General features: G+C 38.8%; 2 protein-coding genes across 3 annotated transcripts in view; one reads left to right on the forward strand and one right to left on the reverse strand.

The window, feature by feature from the left end:
* Nucleotides 1-2096, reverse strand: part of khnyn (KH and NYN domain containing) — a 15578-nt gene extending 13482 nt beyond the window's left edge. Inside the window, exon 1 of the mRNA XM_031727052.2 lies at nucleotides 1761-2096. The gene's annotated coding sequence lies outside the window, so the exon portion shown is untranslated. The remainder of the gene's footprint in view (nucleotides 1-1760) is intronic.
* Nucleotides 2049-22550, forward strand: ripk3 (receptor-interacting serine-threonine kinase 3). Of its 2 annotated transcripts, XM_039610018.1 has the most exons (14): nucleotides 2050-2178; nucleotides 5975-6077; nucleotides 8683-8846; nucleotides 8923-9088; nucleotides 10074-10229; nucleotides 12169-12320; nucleotides 12704-12753; nucleotides 14899-15060; nucleotides 15682-15764; nucleotides 15903-15966; nucleotides 16591-16655; nucleotides 18769-18820; nucleotides 18942-19132; nucleotides 20853-22550. In XM_039610018.1, exons 3-14 carry the CDS (start codon nucleotides 8689-8691, stop codon nucleotides 21072-21074), a joined length of 1521 nt encoding a protein of 506 aa, XP_039465952.1. In that variant the 5' UTR covers nucleotides 2050-2178; nucleotides 5975-6077; nucleotides 8683-8688; the 3' UTR covers nucleotides 21075-22550. The 2 variants fall into 2 exon arrangements, with proteins under 2 accessions (XP_031582911.1, XP_039465952.1); XM_031727051.2 differs by lacking the exon at nucleotides 5975-6077 and having other exon boundaries at nucleotides 2049-2178.
* Nucleotides 22551-23520: the final 970 nt, after the last annotated feature.

Consider the following 23520-nt stretch of genomic DNA (forward strand, 5'->3'; position numbering starts at 1 on the left):
CCGGTTACGAATTTTCCCGTCTAAGGGAAGTTTGTCATTTCCTCTCATTCATTCTGCTGGGAGTCTTTCCTGACATCAACGAAAGACAGGAGATTCAAGTCAGTGCAGCTTTTGCACACCTCAGTCACATGCTCACCTTTTCTGTGTTCCGACCGTTAATTATGTAATGAAATATCTACAAATATTTAAATAGTCCAAAATCTAAACATAATCAGTTTACCGTCAAAATAGTTACTGGTTAGTAAATGTTGCAGCCTGTTCCAAGGCTAATTAACCCAGAAACTGCACATGAAACCTGAGGGTCTTGGCCCAGTTCAGAGTATAACTTGTGGTTTCAACTGTTAGGCGTCTGAGGTCTAAATCAGCTGGCTAACTCTTCTTCTTCCTACTTCAGATGCTCTCTTTAGAGGTTGCATCCATCTGTCTGCCTGTTCTTCATCATCAAAAGAGGAAGACCAAAACGTCCTCTGTGGTCTTCCTCTTTTCCTCATGCCTGCCAGCTCCATCTTCAACGAACTTTGTCCAACATATCCACCATCCCTCCTCTGCTCGTGTCCAAACCATCTCAGCCTTGCCTCTCTAACTTCGTCTCCAAACCTCTCAAGTTGAGCTGTCCATGTTTATATACTCATCCCTCCATAAAAAGAGGACCTATGAGAACCTAACCCTACCTCAACCTGATGCAGGTGACTAGCAACCCAGTCTATCTTCAACCTTAACATAGAGCACTGCGTCGGGCCTGTGTAGAACCTACAAAATAACTGACGCAACCAGTTACCACCATCTATACCTGTGCGGTTGAAATAACGTAATCTCTAGGGTTTGCCGTTATGACTTGCCTATTAGGTGTAGATTTCAAGCAGACTCAAAAAGACAATTCATAAACATGATGCAATAATTCTGAATAAAATGCAACTGAAATATATAAAATGAAAAGTTCATTTATTTTAAATAATAAGAAATCAAGTACATGTCATTTGGCTAGATTCCAATAAATGTAACAACTACAGTGTACTCAAAATGACATTTACATGTACATTTTCTGTTCAAGCCTTCTGTTTGCCAGATGTAGCCAATCAGAAGAAAGCTATCCTAAACTGAGGAACGCTCCAAGGCCCAGTTATCAATACACACGGGTATAAATGATGCAAACACGCTCTAGAAGAGTCTAATAATTAAAATATGGAGCTGGAAATAATAGCAACCCTGTGATACCGAGGCAGGGTTTGAATGCAGCAGGTCTTGGCTGGAGGGGAACAGTTTCCTCTTTTTTGTGGAAATACTCATATAGTAACTCACAGACATCTGCAACAACTCAAACGGCTAGGGGAACACCCGCTGTAATGCAGGCTTCCCCACATTTTAAAGCATGGGGCACAGAATGACAGCATTACAAGTACCTATGCGCCACCTTTGCACTTGAAATCCTCGGAGTTCATGTAAACATGGCTCATATAGTATTACCAGCTCCATACAAAACATCCGCTTTAACGGCCAATCCGCCACTTCAGCTCCCACTCAGCCAAAGAAATCTAATTTATAGAAATAAACTGTAGTCTAGCAGCAGCCTGTAAACCATGGCCCGATGGTTCGGCTGTATTAGGACCTGCCTGAGTGTTTGGGAAACACTTTTCTATTAGATCTGAATTCCAGGAAACGATCTCGCTTCTCTTAGCGGAACAAAAAAAACCATGTTTTCTAAACATATAAAACCATCAAATAATAATGATAACAGTAACGCGTCGGTGTCGTTTTCTTACGTGAGCTCGATCCGCGCCGTTAAAGTTTCGTTTCCAGCAGCAACAGCGGCGGCAGCTCCCGTTCAGCCTTCCGCAACCATAAAACAAAAACAACTACGCAAGCGGTCCAAAGTTTACCACATGCTCCTCGACGCTCACTGCGCGGAAGCACAGCTCACAGTCACGTCCCTGCAGCGGCGACGGCAGCAGGGGCCGGGCGGATGAGGAAGCCAGTGAGCGCCGGGCAGGGACATCATACCAGCCGGTGAAAACCCCCGAGCACAAAACCGAAACTAAACCAGCTCCGACCGAGCGAGGCCCGGGTTGTCACGTCTTGCTGGGTCACGATACCGCCTGTAGTAACACCCTGATGATAATAACCCTGCCGAGGCCGCGCACGGCTGCAAGGGAGAAATACCGGACACAGAAAGAATTTACGGTATGCTCCCTTATTGATCCAAATAAAGGAGGCGTCGTAGGTTTTGTTTTTTGTTAACGTGAAGCTGGATAAAAATATACGACTGTGTGATTAAACCACGCACCGGAACATCTGTTTTAAAATACATTTAGGTGTTGACTTTTGTCAGAGTCACAATGGAGATAAAGGGGATTTCCACTGACGTCAGAAACGGGTTTTTCTGTCGCTCCTTTTCTAGTTTTTCTAAATTTTTTTCACTTTGCTCACTGACAGGCTTTGTAAAGTGGAAAGCTGAGGCCGTTGGGTAACGCATTTCTCTTTCAGTAGCTCAAATAAAAAAATAGATATTGTTTTTTGAAATATGCAGGTTTTTAATAAAAATCTCCGTCCACGGTTCGAGGTGGAAAACAAGGGGGTAGTTTGTCTGTCTCGAAGACAGGAAGAGAGCTGCTACCTCCTACACTACATCCTGTGTCAACAAATCCAAAATGAATGACAATGAGCTCATCCCCCTTAAAGCTTTTCTGTGTAGGTAAAGTCTGATTTAGGTCATATCGCTGTGCTGAGGACTCGGAGCTTCCCTAAAACAAAAGTATACATTTATTATCCTAAAATTTGGGAAAACTGTGTCTATAAAGGAAGTAAGAACTGCTGATTAGCAGAAAATATGAAGTGATAAAACAAAGTAGCGCAGGAAGGTGACAGCTTTACTCATTTTTTCTACCGTGACATTTATTTAAAAACAAAAACAAGCAAAGAACTTAAACAGCTGTTGTACATAGACCTTTTTTAACCACTCACATGCCATTTCATTAGGTACGCTTGTTCAACCGCTTGTTACCACAGATATCTGATCAGCCAATCACTCAGCAGCAGCTAGGTGCATTTATGCGTGCAGATAATATTGAGACAAATGGCTGAAGTTCAAACTGAGCATCAGAATGAGGAATGAGGAAGAAAGGGGATTTAGGGTGACAGTGAACATGGCATGGCTGTTGGTGCCAGGTTTGTCTGAGTATTTCGCAAACTGCTGATCTGCTGTGATCTTTGCACACAACCATCTCTATTGTTTACAGAGAACCGTCTAAAAGGGGAAAATATCCAGCGAGCGGCAGTTCTGTGTGCGAAAATGCCTTGTTGATGTCGACAGTAACCCATATAACCTCTTGTTACAACCAAGGTGTGCAGAAAAGCATCTTTGGATGCTCCATATGATATGTGTTAAGCAGTTTTTGTGGAAGATACTTGTGCATCAACAACCAACTGCCCTTCCAAGTCGTTTTTTCTTCTTTACATCTTGATAAAGAATCAGAGACAACTGAGCATGCTCACTAGATTCTTCCACCCCACAGATGCAACTACATGACTGTATGTGAATCAATGCCTTCCTGCAACATGAAGTGCATGTACACGTGTTGCGTTTATCTCTAATTTATCTCCTGTATGACATGTCACTGAGGAAGACAAACACTTGTTATCAGTGGTTACATCATGGCTGTTCAGAGAATAGTGGTTTATGCTGGTAAGCATCATTGTTGTTTTAGACGAGCTGCAACATTTACCACATGTTGTGTCATTGTTATGTAGGTTTGATAGCCAGATCAGGTTTTTTTTAGTTTTACACTGTTTCTGCTCTGTTATTTAAAGTATGAGATGAAGTGTGGAAGACTGAAACAAAGCACAGCAGTGCAAATCCTCCTTGTCAGGCTTGGAGGCCTGATTAAAATGTTTCCCAAAATCTTGAGTTGTAATCTCAAAATTCTGACTTACTAACTTAAACTTCTGAGAAAAAGCTCAATATTAAGAAAATAACTTGAAGTTTTGAGATTATAACCCATTGGTTTGCAGAAAATGTGTTGTTTTTTTTAAAGTTAAGTTCAAACAAGCTTCTTGATGTCTGGAGTTAAATAGCTGGCGGGTTAACACTTGCCTCATCCTTTATTTGTAAAAACTGCTCAAACAGACCCTAAAGGATGTGAGTTTTGACCCTTGCATTGCCTTCTTTTTATTTACTCCTGCACTAACGATGCAAAGCAGCTCAGTCGGCGTCTTTCTAGATTTTTATTTCTGTCCACCTATGACACCTCATGTTGCCCTCCTCAGGTGGGACATCCCCCTTCATGTCCCTGTGGTGTGAATAAGGCACGGCGGGACCACAGATCATCATTTAGAGCCATTTATTGTCATCGGCTCCCAGCTGCACATCACACCACAACTTACAACACACAACCCGTGCTCCCCGGGCGTGATTGCAGATGCCGTGCAGGTGCGTCCGCACGGCATCGCCGACCACGCCTCACCACAGTCCCCAATAAACATTTGCAGCTGTGCAAACAGAGAGGTGCTCCTTCAGCACACCTGCAAGGTCACAACCTGGCTAACATAAAAGGCTTGAAAAAATGAAAGTTGACAAACAAGGTGACGGTTTTGAGAGTGAGGAACATTCAGTGGATTCTTTTGCACTGAGGCAGTCTCTGTTTTTCAAGAGCAAAGCCTGTTTGAACACTTTTATGTGCAGCTAGTTTCATACTTGAAGGGCTGGCTGTACCCAGCGTGATCGTACACTTTATGAAGGTCAGTTTGAAAAAGCAACCCAAAGATGATCACAGTAGTCAAACATAACGCCCGGGGGCCAGAATTGGCTGGACGTAGACTCCAATGCTCCAATCCAGTCATGCTACACCAAAGCAATTAGCTAATAGATAAACAATTAAAGGAAAGAAAAAGGCACTTTTTTTTTTTTTTTTTTTTACAATCTGCTATAGAAATTTCAGTCTTTTTTGGACAATGGGTCTAAACATAAATCATGTCACTATAGATTAATTTAGATTTATGTCCCTGTATGTGATTCAGCATGGCCCTCATTCAGCCTGAGTTTGACATTCCTGCTCTACAGGACAACAATGCTCAGCACACACACCCTGATTCTTTAGCATGTGATTGCAGATCAAATTATCATTCTTGCTTTCAGACTTACATCGAATGACAACATGTCTGGTGTGTCCTCAGACACACCTGTAATAAAAAGACACAGGAATGTCTGAACTGGGGCGGGTGTTGTTATTATTTTAATCATCTGGAGCGTAAACAAGGCTTGTTGACGCGAACCTATGAGTCTGTTTATTTGTCATTACATAATGACGTGTTTGGCTTTTAATGCCAGTGTTTTTAATTGATCATGTTACAAAGTTAGGACTAGTTAACCTGCATCTATAATGTTTAACCAACCTTTAATGAAATTACCATAAGAAAATTAAAAAAAAAAAAAAAGATCAACACAGGGCGCTATCTTTTCTTACCTGTTTTATTTTTAAATGTATTTTATCTGTATTTATTGGTGGGTATTTATTCATTTTAATTTCAGAATTATCTTTACTTGCTGGTCTTTATTTGTCTCATTTGTGTTTTAGCCCTGATTCATCCACATAAGTAAGTTCAGGTAAAGACAAAAAAGTGTGATGGCTGTTTTGTAAGTCCCCCATAGTTGAGGTGTTGTGATTTTGTAAAACCCTCCCATTTACTATAACTCAGCTGACATACTTACACACTGAGTTGAGCACCATCTGGTGGCCAAATGAAAAAAAAAAAAAAAACTCTTACAACATGATTATTACTCTCATAACAACAAAAAAATCTTTTGTAACTTTTCACCTGTTTCTTTCTCCTCTTCCCTTTTTTTGGTGATAAATAACACTTAAAGATTTAAATTTGTGGAAAAAAAATAGGGTTAAAAAAATAAAAAGGAGCAAGACAGAAGCAGAAGTTAAGAAAAGAGATTTATTGGTCGGAGCTGAACTTTCGCTTCTGCTTCCACCAGGTCCGGCCTCTAGTAGAGAGTAGAAAGTCACTGAATGAGCATGAGGGGTTTCACACTTACTCGGTATGATTGAATGATGACGGAGAGGAGCAAATAACTAAGGGTGAGTAATTCCCCATGTTTTCAAAAATCCACTTGATTCTCTTACTAGTGTTTATATGAGTGTGTTGCAACGAGTTTGTAATGGTTTCAAGCTTTAATATAGTGTCAGTCTGGATCAAAGTGGACACAACATTAGGCATCCTTTAAATTCGTATAAAATGCAGTTTAGGGGAACAACGGGAGCTACTAAAGTCTCTAATACTTCACAGTGTTCACTAAAAAAAAAGTCCACAGAGGTAGTTTTCACAGCAGGGCTGTTGTGTTTCTGCATTGTTGACACGTTTCTTTTATTTTGCCGACTTTCTGGAGTTTTTGTAGCGTGTCAAGGCCCCTGAAAAACAAAGAGTGTGGTTTCCTGTGTAGGTGTTGAGGTGTGACTTTAAAAACTAGTTCTCTGAATTTTACCTTTTAAAATGGACATTACCACAGGCACTTTAGTTCCTCCTAACATGAGTTCTAACTTCCTCGATGACTGAAGCAATAAGGAAAATCAGTATTTATGATGCTGCTGGCAGCAAATTAAGCAGATGACCACATAACAAGGTAACACCTTTGACAGAAGTAAACATTTTTCAAAGGGGAACACATTAAAACTCCATGATATGAAAGTCGTTACGTAACACTTCTGCTCTTTGGGTATCAGTTTTGGCATTTCAGGCTAAATAAACCCAGAAAAGTATTAATTTGACCTACTTCTTATTTGTATATAGGTAGGCATGTTGAATGAAGCAGTGCCACACACCTCTGCGTTTAACCCTCTGAGGTCTAAGTAGTAACCCTAATGTGTTTTAGAGATTTAGTGGGTTTTTTTGTAAATGCAAAAGTGTTTTGATGCATTTCAGTAAGAATGATTACTTATTTTTCTTTAAAATGTAAAATGAACAAAGAGGACACATTTTGATATGTAATCAGTTTTATTATTTAGGTTTTGGGTCATCACCATTGAGGCTTACTGTAGATCTTAAATGGTTAAAATACACACATCTACAGGGTCATGGTTATTTATTACTGCACAAAAAAAAAGCCTGCCTTAAAAACCCTCTCAGTATGAGATGTAAAGTCTTTGAATTTGGGAACTGAGATGAACCTTAGCATGTAGCACTGAAAGGCAGAAGTTTATGAAAGCTTGTTTCCACCACTGAAGAAAACATTTTTTGGCATCAATAGGTCAAAATTGGAGTCGAATATATGAAGCTTTAAACATACTCAGTCAAACTTCTGAGAAATAACATAATACATTTTGAAATAAAAAGCCAAAAGTTTATTTATTTATTTTTTAGTAACGTCCATTGCACTGTGTGATGAGTCAAAGTGTGATATACTATATGGCAGCGGTCCCCAACCCCCGGGCCTCGGACCGGTACCGGTCCGTGAGTCGTTTGGTACCGGGCCGCGAGAGTTGAGGCTCAGGTGTGAAATGTATGGTTTTCAGGGTTTTTATCGGTTTTCAGCGTTATTTTGTTATCGTTTTTATCGTTAACTCGGTTTTCCTGGGTCTTTTCACGTGTGTTATGAATAAATCTTCTTTTTTTCGGTACCGGCAGTAGTTTTATTTTGTTGTATTTATCCGCGACACCTTATTGCCGGTCCATGAAAATATTGTCCGTGGCGCAAAAAAGGTTGGGGACCGCTGCTATATGGTACCTTTGTGGTCCAAACATAGACAAATCAGACAGACATAGTGAAGAATGTAGCATCTAAAGAGTCAAACCAAAAGTACAAGAAGCCAGACTGCTGGGCTGGATTTGGCTACCTTTGAAACTTTGTGTCAAACACTATGACCATTGCCCTTAACTTAGAAATGACCCTATTTAAGTGAGAAGGTCGTGTACTAATGCTAGTAAACCAGCTAATTGGTACTAACTGACAGAAAAATTAGCTGAATTTTTCTCACCAAAACTGTGAATTCTGGAGCACGGAGTTCTTGGATAGTCTGTTAGTAGATGATACACAGCAAGCCAAATGCCCCACCAATTCATCAGACACAATGAAATGAAATGACTCAAATGAAATAAAATCAAATTAAAGTGGCGCCTAATGAGTGAGTTATACCTCAGTGGGAAATCAGCGTCATATCTCTTAGCCCTTCACTGTAACTTTACATGTCAGTCGTTGCAGGCTGTGTCAACAAAAAATGTAGTGACATTTCTTGGGAGGTGGGAATTAGCTTTAGAAACCAAAACCATGTTGAAATTGTCATCTTTTAAGATGTTTTTAGTGAACTGTGTTCTTTAAACTGGATATTTTAGCATAACAGTCGATAGCTGATTTACTCTAGTGGTCACTGGTGGTACTGCAGCTCCCAAGGACCCCAGGTGGTCAAAATGTCACTTAATAGAGATTCATTTGTGTGTTTAAACAATTCATTGTGTCTTAAAACAATCACGAGTAAATGATTGCTCATGAAAATATCAGGCTTAAAAAATCACCCATGTGAAATATGTACATGTATATTACATATGTAAATGCCTCTCCAGGTCTTTAAATCTCCATTTATTACTGAGGATATTATTTATTGAATATGCACTGTGGTAATTAATTTATGCCACTGATTGAAAAGGCAGAATAAACGCAATAAAAAAAAGAAATTTCCCTTTTTCTTCTAGTGAACTATGGCACTGCGCAGCTCTCCCACTCACGTGGAGATTGGAGACTCTGATCTGGATGACTGGGAAGTAAAAGGCTCTGGTGGTTTTGGACAAGTCTACAAGGCCAGACATCAAAAGTGGTGCTGCGATGTGGCCGTTAAACTTCTCCACGATGACGATGGGTAAGTGGTTACCCAAATTGTTTTTAGATAATAACAAGTGTTGGGTTTTACTGACGGGGGAATCCGACACACACAGGACCAGTTCATCCTTGCTGCGTGAAGTCAGAATGATGTGTAAAGGAAGCAGCCCATACGTCATTCCAGTCCTTGGGGTCTTTAAAGGTCATAGTCCCTCTTCTGGACCAGTAAAGCTTGGGCTGGTCATGGAGTTCATGGAGAGAGGATCACTGGCCAACCTGCAGGTAAACAACATACCTGGTCCACTTAGATGAAGGCCAAAAGGCTTGACGAATTATAGTGTCTCAAAATTTAATGGATAGATTGGCCTAAAATTTCATAAACAAGCCCTTCTAAAATGCTGTATTGTTTTTTTCAACATGTAAAACTATCTCTCCTAGGGTCAGGGAAATGTCATGTTTTAAGTTAAGGGCTTGTTTGGTTGAGCTTAGATATAAATTGTTTTTTTCAGTGTACAAGTACCATTGCCATCATGGTAACAAGTCGTGTGCTTAAAGCTAGGAATCACTCATAATAATCATTAGAAGAAATCAAGGTTAGCTAATAGTAAATAAATCTTGGTTTGATATTGTTTAGGCTCAGCTGAACACTACAACTTTCCCAGTAATGATTATGGCAGTGTGGGTTATTTTAAAATTTCATCACTGTCTTTTGTTCATATGGACAAGAGAGTAGACAAGGGGACTTTATAGCTAACCCTAGCACTCGCTAATTATGCATACAGTAACTTCAAGTCTTAAAAGTAGAGCATTATAACATGGAAGTCTATTGGGATTCACCTTTAGGGAAATCTACACATATTTGTGACTCAGTTTACGGTCAGTAGTTCAGAGTTCATCAGTGTGTCTGGTTACAAAATAATTAGCTTCACCTTAGCTAATGCTAACATGCTAAATTATCATGTAAGCTGCAGTCATATAGACATCGTTTCTTTAAGCTCAACCTCAAAGAGCTGTTAGGGTGGCTTTAGACTAATATTGACTTTTCTCTTTCTTAAAATTGTTATAAGGAGGAAAAGTAAGGCAGGTTTTCATGTATAACATCTTTAAACAACAACGCAGCTGAACTGGAAGAGTCCAGTTGCAAATACCTGGGTTTAAACTGAGAAATGATGTACGAGTAGAAGATTATACTGAGCTAAATGAGAAAAATGTAAGACAAGAGATTGTCAAAGTGTAAAACCAAAACGATCTGCCCTCACTCTAACAGAGATCTTTACAAGGACCCCCGCCCTGGCCGCTGGCCTTCAGACTGACCCACCAGGTGGCCCTAGGTATAAACTTCCTCCACAATCTCTCTCCTGCTCTGCTGCACCTGGACCTAAAGCCGAGCAACGTGCTGCTGGACTCCTTTCTGAATGCCAAGGTGATTGTTTAGGATTTAAAATGGTGCTCTGCTGATTTAGAAGTAATTATTTTCTATAAATTTTGGAAGCAAAAATACAAACAGCTGCGTTTTCTTCTTCACATTGAAAACTCAGACCTTTGAATCACCAGCAGAGGTTTTATATTAGGGTGACCATATTTTGATTTCCAAAAAAGGGGACATTTGGCCCAGTCATAAAGAAGTTTAATAATACTATTTGCTTAAAGAAAATTGTATTTTCTTTAAGCAAACAGTTAATTTGAATGGTGAAATAAAAAGTCAACAAATGCAAAAAATAATGTAAAAACCTCTGGAAATAAATAATGGTACAGAAAAAAGGCCTCATCTGTATAAGAAAAATTACCAGTACCAGGACGGCACGAGGGAAATTTCTTTAGCACTTCATCTGAAAAGATGCTTTTGCCCTTTGGCATCTTTTAAACATCATCAGGCGCCCTGTCTGTCCCGTCTGTGAGTGCAGAACAACCACTCACAAAGCAGCAGCTCAGGGATTACATCACACATATGGGTCCTCTGTAGGCCTGTAGGAAAACCTGGACATTTTCATCAATCTCAAAAATTCCCCCTGGATGCCCCGGACAGAACGTGAAAAATGGACATGTCCGGGGAAAAGAGGACGGTTGGTCACCCTATCATGTCTCCCTAATGCTTTCCATCTGACTTTGAGCCACAGTCTTTTGCCTAACCACAATGACATCATGGTGTTTACCACAAAAGGCTTTACACAACTGTAAACAGACTTTAATGCGTAAAACTGGTGGAGTTTCCTCTTGAAAGAGTCCCAAACCTCATCCAACTGTATTTACTGTGACTGAATCAGAGACGTTATGAGAAACAGGACTTCCAAAGTATCTTGAGTAAAGATGTTGGCAGGATTGTGCGTGATGGAGAGGATCCACCCAGACAACTGGATACTCGTCAATCACAAGCTGTTAGCCAACGATTATTTCTTTGATACCAACTGCTTGTAGGACCTTGTGTTCATCCGTTGATGATTAAATTTAGGTCCTTTTCATGCTTTGAAGAGGCAAAGCATGAAATGAACACGTTTATTACATGTTTGAGTGTTTTATTGGTGACTCTACAAATACAATAATGATAGCCAGAGTCTACCCTACCTCTTACCCTGTGACAGCTGGAATAGGTCCAACTTTCTCAACGAAGCTAAATTTTGATGATTTTGGTGGATAGATTTATTTTTTAATATGTTAGCAGATATTAGATTGATTTGAATAAAGGGTTTTAAATCCATTTCTTACTATTGTTAGCTTAATATTAAGACCTTTTGACTACTTTATTATGAAGCACTCCTGTAATAATTGGGTTATTAAAAGGTTTTTGGTGAATAAAAATGGTTTATAATTCGCTTACATATGATTCTGATGTAGGGCTCAACCATGTAAGCTGTAAATATGTTGAAATAGAGGCTTATTCTTTCTTTTATTACTACTATTATTTTTTCCTAATTAATAATATCCTCTAAAACTCTTAAGACATCTAAAGACATTTAAAAATATTTGTTCTGTGATGTGTTTATAAAATTAAAATGTAAGATTTTCAGAAAGTTGGCCAATATAATTAATTTTTGAGGGGTTTTTTACAATGTAGTTTTACTTCAGCATTTCTCGTGGATTTTTTGCTTTGTCATTTCAGGGGTTACTCAAGTGCAACTTACATACTCCACAAGTCATGAATGTAATTTTAAATAATTATCTATGACTGTTTTCATGGATAACATCAAAGACTGGAAATATTGCAGTAAAATGAGATAGATAACAGTTTGAGCAGTTTCTTTTAAGGTGTCTTTAATAAAGCAGTAATATTTTTAATACAATGCACTGTGGGTTTGTGTAAAATACAGTATTTTTGTCCAAACAAACTGCCTGATTGTCTTCTCCTTCCCTCTGTTTCCGTGTAGCTTACAGATTTCGGCCTTGCCAAGTTTTCCCAAAGTGTCACACGGAAATCTAAGAAGCACAGCGACGAAGAAGAAGGGGGAACTATCAGCTACATGCCCCCAGAGGCATTTAGCATCTCATACAACCCAACTCGGGCATCTGATATCTACAGGTAAAAGAGTCAATTTTTCCTTTGATATTTAGGAATTAGTACCAATGCCACATTTCACCTTTACACAAACATTAGATGGTGAACTTTGCATTCTAATCCACAGCCATTAACCACAGGCTCAGTGCTGGTGGGTAAATAAAAATACGAGTGGTAACACGCGAGGTAAACAGGTTCCAGGGAACTTGGCTGAGGAATAATTTTTCATAACTGTAATCATGTGACTTCCTCATTTGACAAACTGCAGCCAGTTGCTTAACTCCTCCCTCTGTAATCTGGTCGTGTTGTTGTTACTGATGTCGTGGAGCAGACTGACAAACTCGACAATGACTGCAGATATACATTATTATAATTGTCGTGTTTGATTTTCTCCATCTCTCTTTCAGCTATGGTATACTGTTGTGGTCCATCGTCACAGGAAAAGAACCATATCCACGTAGGTAGCTTCCATAATCTTCCCCTTCCTTGGCTCAAAAACAGCTTCTATCCCTATTTGACTCTGTTAATATGCATTCAATCATGTGATGCTCAGAGCCCCCTTTATAGCCAGTGTTTTTGATTCTAACCGGCAGCAAACTGAAGCCACATAGTGGAAATTCACCATGTGTAACCAGAAGACAGAACAACTAAAATAAAGACTCCACTGACTGTTTTCACACAATGATTCAGTAAAAAGGACCAGATGTTACAGTCCCTGATAATGCATTGCTTTAGATGGAGAGACTCTTGAGGGATGGCTGTTATGACTGTCTGTGATCAGCACAGAGTCTAAGGCTACGTTCACACTGCAGGCGAAAGCGCATCAAATCCGACTTTTTTAACCCTATGCGGCCCATATCCGATCATGGTATGACAATTTCAACGGCACAAATCCGATATTTTCAAATCCGACTTGGGTCACTTTCGTATGTGGTACTGAATCCGATACATATCTGATGTTTTAGAAAGCGACTGCTGTTTGAACGGTCATGTCGCATTAAATCCGTCTTTTACGTCACTGACACAAGGCAGACGCCAATTATCAGCGCCGGACAAGACAAATGAGAAAGCATGGCGGCGAAAACTGGAGACGGAGTGAGTCAATGGACAGAAACTGAGGTTTTGGACTTGATTAGCATATGGGGAGGCAATTCTATTCAAGCTAAACGACTCCATGTGCATATATACCTCTGCACAGAGGTAGCAGCCACTGCTCCAAATAAGGCCATTGTTAAAGCACGGGCTTTCTTTTTTCACAGAGTCCTTCTTTCTCTAATTAATTTGTCAAAATTCTGTCGGTTATGATTGTGCAGAAATTGATAGACTGCTGCAACAACACCTACTAGCTCTGTAGCCGCCATTTTTACTTCCATAAACAGAGCGCGTTGTGTGTGACATCTTCTTTTGCGCATGCGGGCCGCTTTGAGGGCCGTGAACGGTTCACACTAGAGCGCGTTTGCTGTCACATTTTATTTGTAGCGTAAACAACCAGACAAAATTGGATTTGATCAAAAAATCAGAATTGGGTGTTAAGACCTGCAGTGTGAACGTAGCCTAACAGATAGCGGTTACTTCCCAGTCTAAAAAGTGAAGCCCAGTTGGCCATCATAGAACCACTGGTTGCTTGAGAAAAATGCATATTTCCCAACTGGTGGATCCTGAATGTTTCTGTTAGTAAAATCAGCAGCAAAGAAAGTTCTGCACCAAAAGCATCCTAGTGATTGCCTTGATTGCTGGCAGATTGCAATAGTTGCCTTTAGCTTTTCATGTTAGTTAAAAAAAAAAACTTGTTTTGTTCAGGAATTTTTAGTAAAACTTGTGTCTCAGCTCTGTATCACAACATCATAACAAGTATGTCTGTGCAGGTTCTCAGTCATCCAGATCATCGTAGTCTAAAATGTACAGCTTTTACTTTGTAAGCGAACCTTCTCCAATCTCGCTTTGTGTCGCACTTCAGTTACAGCTCTGAGAGCAGCGGGACAGTGTTCGTAGATAAATCTGTTGCTTCCATTCAAACTATGCAGCAATATTCTTCTTCTTAAGTGATTTGTAGGATGGGGTTGGAAATCGTGGTTCTCCAAGATGCGCTCTCTCACATAGAGTGCGGCATCTCATTTGGTTTTCTTCACCAAATGTCACATTATTGTCAAACCTCTAAGTGGCTCACAGTTAATGGTACATGGTTAGCAGTCACATGTCTGCAAAACTCAAATAAAATGGCCCTGAAAATGGCCCTCGCTTTTTTAAAGACAAAATCCTGAAACAGTATGTCGAGAAAAACACTCTGCTGTCATTTTAAGTATGTTCCATGTTTATAGCTTGTTTTACCTCTGAAAGTCATAAAAATATATGAATAAATAGGACTGGTCTCAACTGAGCGGTTGCATCAAAAGTGCACATATTGAGTTTATCTGGTGAATTGGTTGGCGAAGAGGTACCTTTTAACATTAGCAGGCTTATTTGAAGTCATGCTTTTGGCCACTCAATAAGCTTCATGCAGTGTTATGCTACCCCGGAAGAGTGCAGAGATGATTAAAATAATCATCAGCGCAGAAATGTAAAATGTTGATGCTCTTCTGACGCACACATCCCTCTGATGCAGATGCAATGTCCAGCATAGTTCGTCTCCGCATCCCGCAGGGGGACCGTCCATCGCTGGACGAGATCCGTTGTCTGGCTGCAGGGCGTGCCGGGTTAGCACGACTAATGGAGCTCATGCAGAGATGCTGGGAGGCTAAACCTGCTCAAAGACCCACTTCTCATGGTAAGAAAACTGGGTGGGATGGTTGCCTTAGAGCCTGAGGTGGGGCCCTACTGACCCTGCCTGACCCTGCCAAGGGTCCCTTGAATTTATAATGATGTGCCTGAGGAGATGAGGCTTGCAGAATTAGTGACACAGTCTTGTAAACTTCCTTTTGCAATGTGGTCTTTCTGTTCACCCTTTTTATTGCTTTTTAAATTTGTTATGTGTATTAATATCATTAATACACATACACAATATTAGTATCGTATATATGCTTAAAGCATCTAGCATAGCTGGAGACTCTTGTTATTGATTAAAACAGGGCTAAGCAAATAAATGGAGATTTTATTTCTAAACCACATTTTAAACCAAAGTGCTTTACATGCACACAAAACCCAGCTTCCTTAAGAAGCTCAAATTTGGGTAAATTTGGTTATAAACTTGTGAATTATTTGGCTAATAAATAACAGTATAACTTTTAGTTTTAAACGGGTGGACTAATACATTTGTTAAGGACAGTATTTACTTTATATTTCACATTTTTAATTGCTGAAGAAATCTTTCAGACCAGTTTATCTAAACTCTGAAGAAAACCAGAGCAGCTTGGCTGTCCCTAATGTTTTGTCTTCACACCCTCTGCAGTGTGCACAATTGTGACAGAAGAGCTGTATAAGATGCACAAACGTGCAATTATTGACGCCGTTCATGGAGTGCTGAAGAAACTGGTGAGGGACAAACCTCTTGTTTTCATAAACATAAGTAATTTTGGTACTATGTGAAACTTTGACATGATGCAGCATATTATTTTGTTTTTTCGTAATTTATGTCACGGACTGATTTTCTGTTTCTTTTCCTCTTTCCAGGACCAGACGGAATCAGAGGAAATGACTGAGCAGTTTGAGAGGTTCTGTATTGCTCAGTCTGCAGGTCTGTTGTCCTGTAATCAGCATATATTATATTCTGTGATATTGTTTTATATGTTTCACAACACACATTTAAAGTGTACTTGTGAATACATTACAACTTGATATTTAATAGGTGTCACAGCAGGAAGAGCGATACACCCTGGTTCAGATATTTATGCTAAGCTTCACAGCTGGTGCCAGTAGCTATATTTACAGTATATTATATTCATGGCAAAAAGCCAATAAGCATATTTTTGAATGAGTGCATTAAAGAAAAAGTCTACAATATTTGAAAATGCACTCATTACATTTTTTTTGTGTCTGTGGCTATGTCATATTAGAGACTCAAGTCAATGCAAAGATAAGCTAATTTCTCACTTAGTGTCTGAATCATGAATTTTTTTCTGAAGCTTCCATTTAAAGTTTCTGTGTGAAACAGAGCAAAAAAAACAACAACCAAACTTCGCTACAGCTTTCAAGTTCTTCTAATTGTCTTCAACATGTAGCAATGTGAGCTCTATTTGTCTTTCCGGCTAGTAATGAACTGATGCTACAGAACTACAAAAAGACATTTTACAATAAAAAAATGTTAGTTTGTTTTATCAATATAATAACAATAATAATAATAGCAGTATATTTTTTGCAGCAAGCACCATAGTGAAACCTGCAAACATTTGTGAAGATGTCCCTACAGGGCGCCCGCCCATTCAGGTGAGCAGAAAGAGCCACGTTTGCTTGAGTTCAACGCTGACAAATTATATATAGTTGTTAGAAAGGATTAGCTCCAAACACCATGTAGGTTTGAAATTATAAAACAACCATCAGTGTTGGAGTCAGAATGAGCTGAGTGGCAAAAAGCAACATTCAAATACTCGAAATGTGCTGTATGGCATTTCTTTCCCTTTTGCCATGAATTGGCCAATACAGTAGTGTTTCAACACTGCGCTTCTTCAGTCATGGGGAAATACTGTGTGCATCACTTCCTACTGCACTAGGGGAATTTTCAAAGAGCAAATGTAAAATAAGCACGACATTAGCATTACATGTACAAGTCATGGAAACCCATGCCATGGGGCTCCTTGTGCAGTGTTTGTGCTGAGGGTAATGCCAGAGGAGGTTTGCAACTTTTAGGCTCAGTGACCCTGCTCTGTAACTTTACATGGTCTGAGGTACAGTGGTTCTCAAACACTTCCATCTTACAATAATAGCAGTTTCAGGGGATCGTTGACTAACTGGGAGGGAAGAAACTTGATAAACTGACTTGTTGCAACCATGGCGTCCTGTTAACAGTACCACACCGTAATTCAGTGAGGTGTTCAGAATGATCCACTCTTTCACATATGTTTGTAAAGACAGACTTTGTGGCCAGAGGTAGGACTTTATATACCTGCACACATGAGACTGAAAACACCTGAACTCAAAGATTAAGAGGAGAAGACCAATACTGTTGTCCACAATAGTTAATTTTATAATTAATTTTAAAATTTAAAAAAGGACATGTGTGTTCTGTCCTGTCTTCCTCCCTTCACTCACAAGTGGTCGCAGCAGATGGCCGCCCGTCCATGATCCTGGTTCTGCTGGAGGTTTCTTCCTGTTAAAAGGGGGTTTTTCCTTCCCACTGTCACCATGTGCTTGATCACCCTGGGTCAACACACCTGAATCAAATGATTAGTTCATTACCAGGCCTCTGGAGAACTTCAAGACATGTCGAGGAGGTTATTTAGCCATTTAAATCAGCTGTGTTGGATCAAGGACACATCTAAAACCTGCAGGACACCGGCCCTCGAGGCCTGGAGTTCCCCCACCCCTGGTTTAAGAAGCCATCAACCTGGAAAAATCCCTGGAATCATCCCTTAGTGAGGATGGTTGCTCTCCCCCCCATAACAGACTGATAGACTTTCAATTCAGGTTACATTTATACTAGAATCATAAAGTGTACTTTTCTTGAAGAACTAACTAATGATTAATATCTAGAACTGGTGGTCTAGTGTTTGTTTTACATTAAGGTTCACATTGTGCCATCACTGAACATAAAAAAAAATCCAAAATAGCCTTTCAACATATTGTAATTCAAGTGGTCTGAATGGAAACTAGACTTCTGCAATACATTGTGGTTTAAATTTCATAATAGAAAATAGTCCATATAGGAAGTAAGACCAAGTGGTGCAATCATCTAAGTAAAGGACTTTCACATGAGGGGGATGGAAATGGACTCTTACGTTAAGCCAAAATTTAACGCTGACTATGAATCACATACATGTAATCATATTTGTGTAATGAGTGGGGCGTAGATTACCACACATTTAATTCTATTGTTTCACTTGAAAAAAAAAACAAGAAAAATCTAAAGTTTAAAACATTACAGTAAGTGTAGATGCTTTCCAAGATGTGTATTTTATAGATTTATTCATAAAAGAAATAAGTTAATGTTGTTTGTACATTTTCAGCGTTTCTTGTGAAAGAACAACAATCGTGAGAGACTTTTAGTGGAAAGTATGTGTGTGTTTTTTTATTACCATTATTAGTATCAGTGTTACTTATCTTGAGCCCTAATCCAAAGGAAGTTACACTGCGGTAAAGCTCATCAGCCACTGTCATCACAGTTTTACACACTGTCACTACACCAAAGCCACAGGAAGCATCTAAATAATTTTCACTACCCTCGAATCCCATTCAGACCCTGTAAGAACTGTAAGAAAATGAGGCTAGTAAAGATTGTTTATCCTCACTTTATTCCACATTCTTCATCTTTGCTGTAACTCGAAGGTTTAAACCGTGTCACACAAAACCAACAGAGCAATTATTTTATTTCCTTTTGTTACAGGAAGTGGCTGGCAGTTGGTCTGCAAATCAAAGAGACAACACAAGAGTCAAAGGTAAGAAGGAAGTTGTTGCTGAAGCAGAACAGAAACGGCTGACTGATGGGGGAACCTTTTGTTGTAGTCAAATAGTGTCTGTTGTGGCTTCATGTCTGAAGATAAATGTGTTGCCTTCCAGAATCGCCTTCACATCGAACTGCCAATGTGTCTCAGGTGGACCATCCCCACTCAGCAGGCTATAAAATTAAACCATCCTCTGTTCAGCCCATTCAGTCGCAGCCCCCGTCAGCTCCTTCGAGGAAGCCGCAGAATGGATCACTGAAAGGCATGCGCCCACCTTTTAAGCAAAACCATTTCTCTCAGTACCAGGTGTGTGTTCGTTGTTTTTCACCGACCTAAAGACTTTTTCAGCTCTGATGTTTTTAAATTAAAGGAGCTTAAATGTGCTAATTAACTTCATAATTTAACCTAATTCAACACTTACCAGGTCACCAGCAGAGATGGGCAGTAACATGTTAAAAGTAACGTGTTACTGTAATCCGATTACTTTTATCAAGTAACGAGTAAAGAAAGGGATTGTTATGCAAAAAAAAGTAATTATGTTACTGTTACTTTCCCATAAGCACGCTGTGTTACTGCATTACTAAAAATTCAATTGTATATGATGGATTATGCAGAAAAAATAGAATTGGGCTGAAAGGTCTATTGCTTTATTTAAGTTGTGTATCATGTTTTTAAAAAGTAACTAAGTATTGAAGCAAGTAATTACTTTTAAAAATAAGTAAACAGTAAAGTAACTGGATGACTTTCTTGGAGAAATAATCTGTAATTAGTAACTAATTACTATTTTCAAGTCACTTGACCAGCACTGGTCACCAGTGAGCTGGTGAGGGTTATGTTCACTACCCTTTTTTCCTATATGGTACATCCAGTCTGGAATCTCAGAAGGCCAAATGCATGTATAATATGTGATTTAATGAATGGATGAATGTGTGTGAATGTTAGATATTAAGGAACTTAGGTGTAGAAAAAAGTGGTTGTATGAATGGCTGTGAATGAGGCATGTTGTATAAAGCGCTTTGGGTCCTTCAGCAGAGTAGAAAAACAGTATACGAGAACTAGTCCACTTTTCATAACTATTTTATGAAGATTGCTTGTTTAGCATACAGCTACCTAACCCTAATGTTACTTGCATGTTGCCTCATAAATGTTAAAATGTGTCAAAATAAAAGCAATTCTAGTAAAAATATATGCTGGCAGTAGTTAAGAACATGAAAAGAGCAAACTTGTCCAAAGTGTCCAAAGCTCTGCTGACTCAATAACTGCAGAGCTCCAAACATCATCTGGCATTAATATCAGCACAAACATTATACAACAGGAGCTTCATAGCATGTGTTTCCATGGCTGAGCAGGTCCTGTAGGTGTTATGTGAAAGTGTCCCATTACTTTAGTCCAAAACAGAGGGCCAAAATCTTCAGTTAGATTTGAGCTTCAGTCATCATTTCTTATGCTATGAAATATTTTGATTAAAAAAAAAGATTAAAAAGTTTATTGCATGACACACAATTTTTAGCCATGAGATGAAACATGGTACGCTCCATTTCAGCTTCATGTTTACTTTAACTTACTTTATCATTTACAGTTCACAGCGGTGGCTGTGGCTCAGGAGGTAGAGCAGGTCGTCTACCAATTGGATGGTTGGTGTTTTGATCTCAGGCTTCTGTTGGTTGCATGTAAAAGTATGTTTGAGCAAAATACTGACCCCCGATGTATCCACTGAACAATGAATGTGTTAATATTAGGTTAAAAACACTTAGAATGTAGGAAAAAAGTACTTAAATGTGAATGACTGAATCAGGCTTGTGGTAAGAAAGTGCTTTGAGGGTTCAGTTAGGTTAGTGTATTAGGGACGTCGGTTCTCAGTGACATCATAGAGGTCCTAAAGTAGAAAAACTGAAAAACAAAAAGAGCTGTCTGAAGCCAAGAAAACCAAATGAAATGTTTCCAAAATAGTTGTTAGCAAAGACAAAAACTAACATGATTCGCTTTTATTCTGAACCACTTTAAACAAATATTCTTTTCTCTGCAGCGTCAGTCCTCCAGCCCTGGGAATTTCTGCTATCCTGCCGCACCTAGAGTCAACATGCGCTTCTGCAATGTAGTTGGATTACAACTTGGCGACAACAACACCATGCACATCTGCGCCACAGATCCTCTAGAGCGGAAGAGGCACCCAACAGCACCATCTACCGTTAACGTCCCTCCGCCACACTTGGGAGGCTGGGGGAACATGGCTGGAGGAGTTGGCTGAGCGTATTCTCTAATCTTCCCTCTTTTTTTTTAGCTTCTCAAATTTGAGATCATATTTAAGGTTTTTTTTTTGGTTTTTTGCATGTTTGTTTTTTAAAATCTGTTGTAGTAGATTTTTATATCTGGGCAGGTTTCCGAAAAAGCTTTTTGTTTTCTACTATTTTCTGTATTTATTCTGTTTATTTTGTTTGAGATGCTGAAACCAGTGAAAAAAAAGATCACACCTTTCTTTTGCACTGTCAGCAGTACAATTATGGGCCAAGTCTGGTCATATGGTTGATGCTTTTTCATCAACTGTGGTCAACAAATATCCAAAGCGGCGGTGCCAGGAGATCATCTTGAGCCAGAAATCGCCTTAACGATAGACTGACTATTAATCACAACAAGTCAATATGTGTTTTAAAACCAAACGCAGGATTTGCATTGATGCATCGGTCTCCAACTCCAGGCCTCAAGGGCCGGTGTCCTGCAGGTTTTAGATGTGTCCTTGATTCAACACAGCTGATTTAAATGGCTAAATTACCTCCTCAACATGTCTTGAAGTTCTGGTAATGAACTAATCATTTGATTCAGGTGTGTTGACCCAGGGTGATATCCAGCGTTGGGGAGTAACGGAATACATGTACCGCCGTTACTTATGTTTGCTTACACATGCTGATTTGTTGGTGCGTTACGTGTAGCTGAGATGTTAAAAAATAAAAGAAGCTGCATTAGTAAGGTTTGAATAGCAGGTGGGTCAGAGAAGTGTGTCTGGGACCACATTAGGAATATCCACTCTTAAATAATAGAGAGTGGATTTTAAGTCGAAACTTTTCTCTTACAGTGATAAACTGCATGTACAGTGTCCTCATTATTTAATTTTTTTTCTATACACATGCTTTTTCTTCATTACATTTTAAAAGTCACTTATATTAAAGTGTCAGCTTAACCTAAATTTCAATCAAGAATTTTTGTTTTTTGTTTCTTGCTCAAGAAACACATTTTTCACTGTGCTGAAGCGTGACGTAGCTTCAATGAAGTGCTGGAACAATGCTGTGTGAAATATTTATTTGGTATGGTTGTGTTGTATGTGTGCAATGTTCTCATATTAGGATGGTTTTTATTTGAACTGTGCCATTTTTTTTAGCTGAAATCATCCTAATGTGTATCTGATTTATTTTAAATGATGGGTAGGTAATGTCCCGAAACTGGACATTTTAGATAATGGGACGCAAAAAACATTTATTGTTTTGAGTCCGACATGTTGTAATTTCAGATTTTTATCTCAAAACTTACAGTTAAATCTCTCAAAATTTCTACTTATTCAAAAGTTTGAATCAGTAATTTACAATTTTGAGATAATAACTTGAAATGTAAACTTTATGTTTAGTGTTAATTTTTTTCCTGTGAACTTTGTGTGGAAAGAAAAAGGAAAAATTCTGATGTTACTTTAAAGAAAAAAACCCCCTGACAAGTTAATAAATATACTAAGAAGTTATTGGTGTTGTATTTCCTTTACATTTTTTATGTTTTGTTATCTGCTCTTATCTTATTTCAGACACCAACATAAGCAAGTTCCTGAACGCGGCAGCGGCTTTAAAAATGTTAGAATAAGAATGCACATCTACCATTTGTAACGTGTGACAGAAATGCAAAAAATAAGAATAAGTTAATTTTTAAGCTATCAGTCAGAAAGTTGTTTAAGTATTTCATTTTTATATTGATTTGAGTAATATCTCTGCAGAGGATTTTTATCATCAGAATCATTTATTAAGCATTTTAAACAGTTAAAGAACACACTAAGACTTTAATAGGTGTTTATTTTAGGTTATTTATTTTGTTTTACCATGCTTAACATGTCATAAAACAAAAACAGGGAAACTTTTTAGAAACCTGTTTAAAACAAATATTATGTTGTTATTTATCCAGCAAAGAACAAACTGAATTTATGTTTTCATACCCAAATTTGAGCGAGCACCTTGGGCTTACATATGAGGAGTCAGAAATGAAATGAGTCAACCACTAAAACTAATGTTCCTCTTAATGAACATGAGTAAATAACTATAATTGTAATAAAAAAAAAAAAATCTGCTTCACTATTTTTTCGGTAAAATAGTGCATTGGAAAATTAATAGATGACAGCAATAATTGTATGTCATGGTCTTCTGCATATTCCAGGATATGAAATAAAATAATGTTTTGTATGGAGTGGGGCCAGTGCAAGGTGCCCGGTATCAGCCAGGGGGGTTTCTCTGTGAATTTCACATTCCTGTGACGCTTTGCTAGGTGCTTGCTCAGATTTGAAGTTTAACTTTCGCTGTAGAGATAAGTTTTCTTCCCACACAGAGTGTACTAATGTTTTTGTCACTTTTTATGGAATCAATCTCAAAGTAATATCAGTACTTCCAAACTTTAAATGCTGCATGGTTGTCTCTCTCCCGCACTCCATATTATCCATTGTTGATCTA

The sequence above is a fragment of the Oreochromis aureus genome, linkage group 3, assembly GCF_013358895.1.
Source record: "Oreochromis aureus strain Israel breed Guangdong linkage group 3, ZZ_aureus, whole genome shotgun sequence".
Taxonomy (NCBI): Eukaryota; Metazoa; Chordata; class Actinopteri; order Cichliformes; family Cichlidae; genus Oreochromis; species Oreochromis aureus.

Excerpts from the sequence above, each read along its gene's own strand:
- ripk3 (XM_031727051.2), top strand. The coding sequence starts at position 8,689 with ATGGCACTGCGCAGCTCTCCCACTCACGTGGAGATTGGAGACTCTGAT. Across the intron at positions 8,847-8,922 it reads CTTCTCCACGATGACGATGG|GACCAGTTCATCCTTGCTGC; the intron begins GTAAGTGGTTAC and ends CGACACACACAG. Across the intron at positions 16,656-18,768 it reads CAGGGCGCCCGCCCATTCAG|GAAGTGGCTGGCAGTTGGTC; the intron begins GTGAGCAGAAAG and ends CTTTTGTTACAG.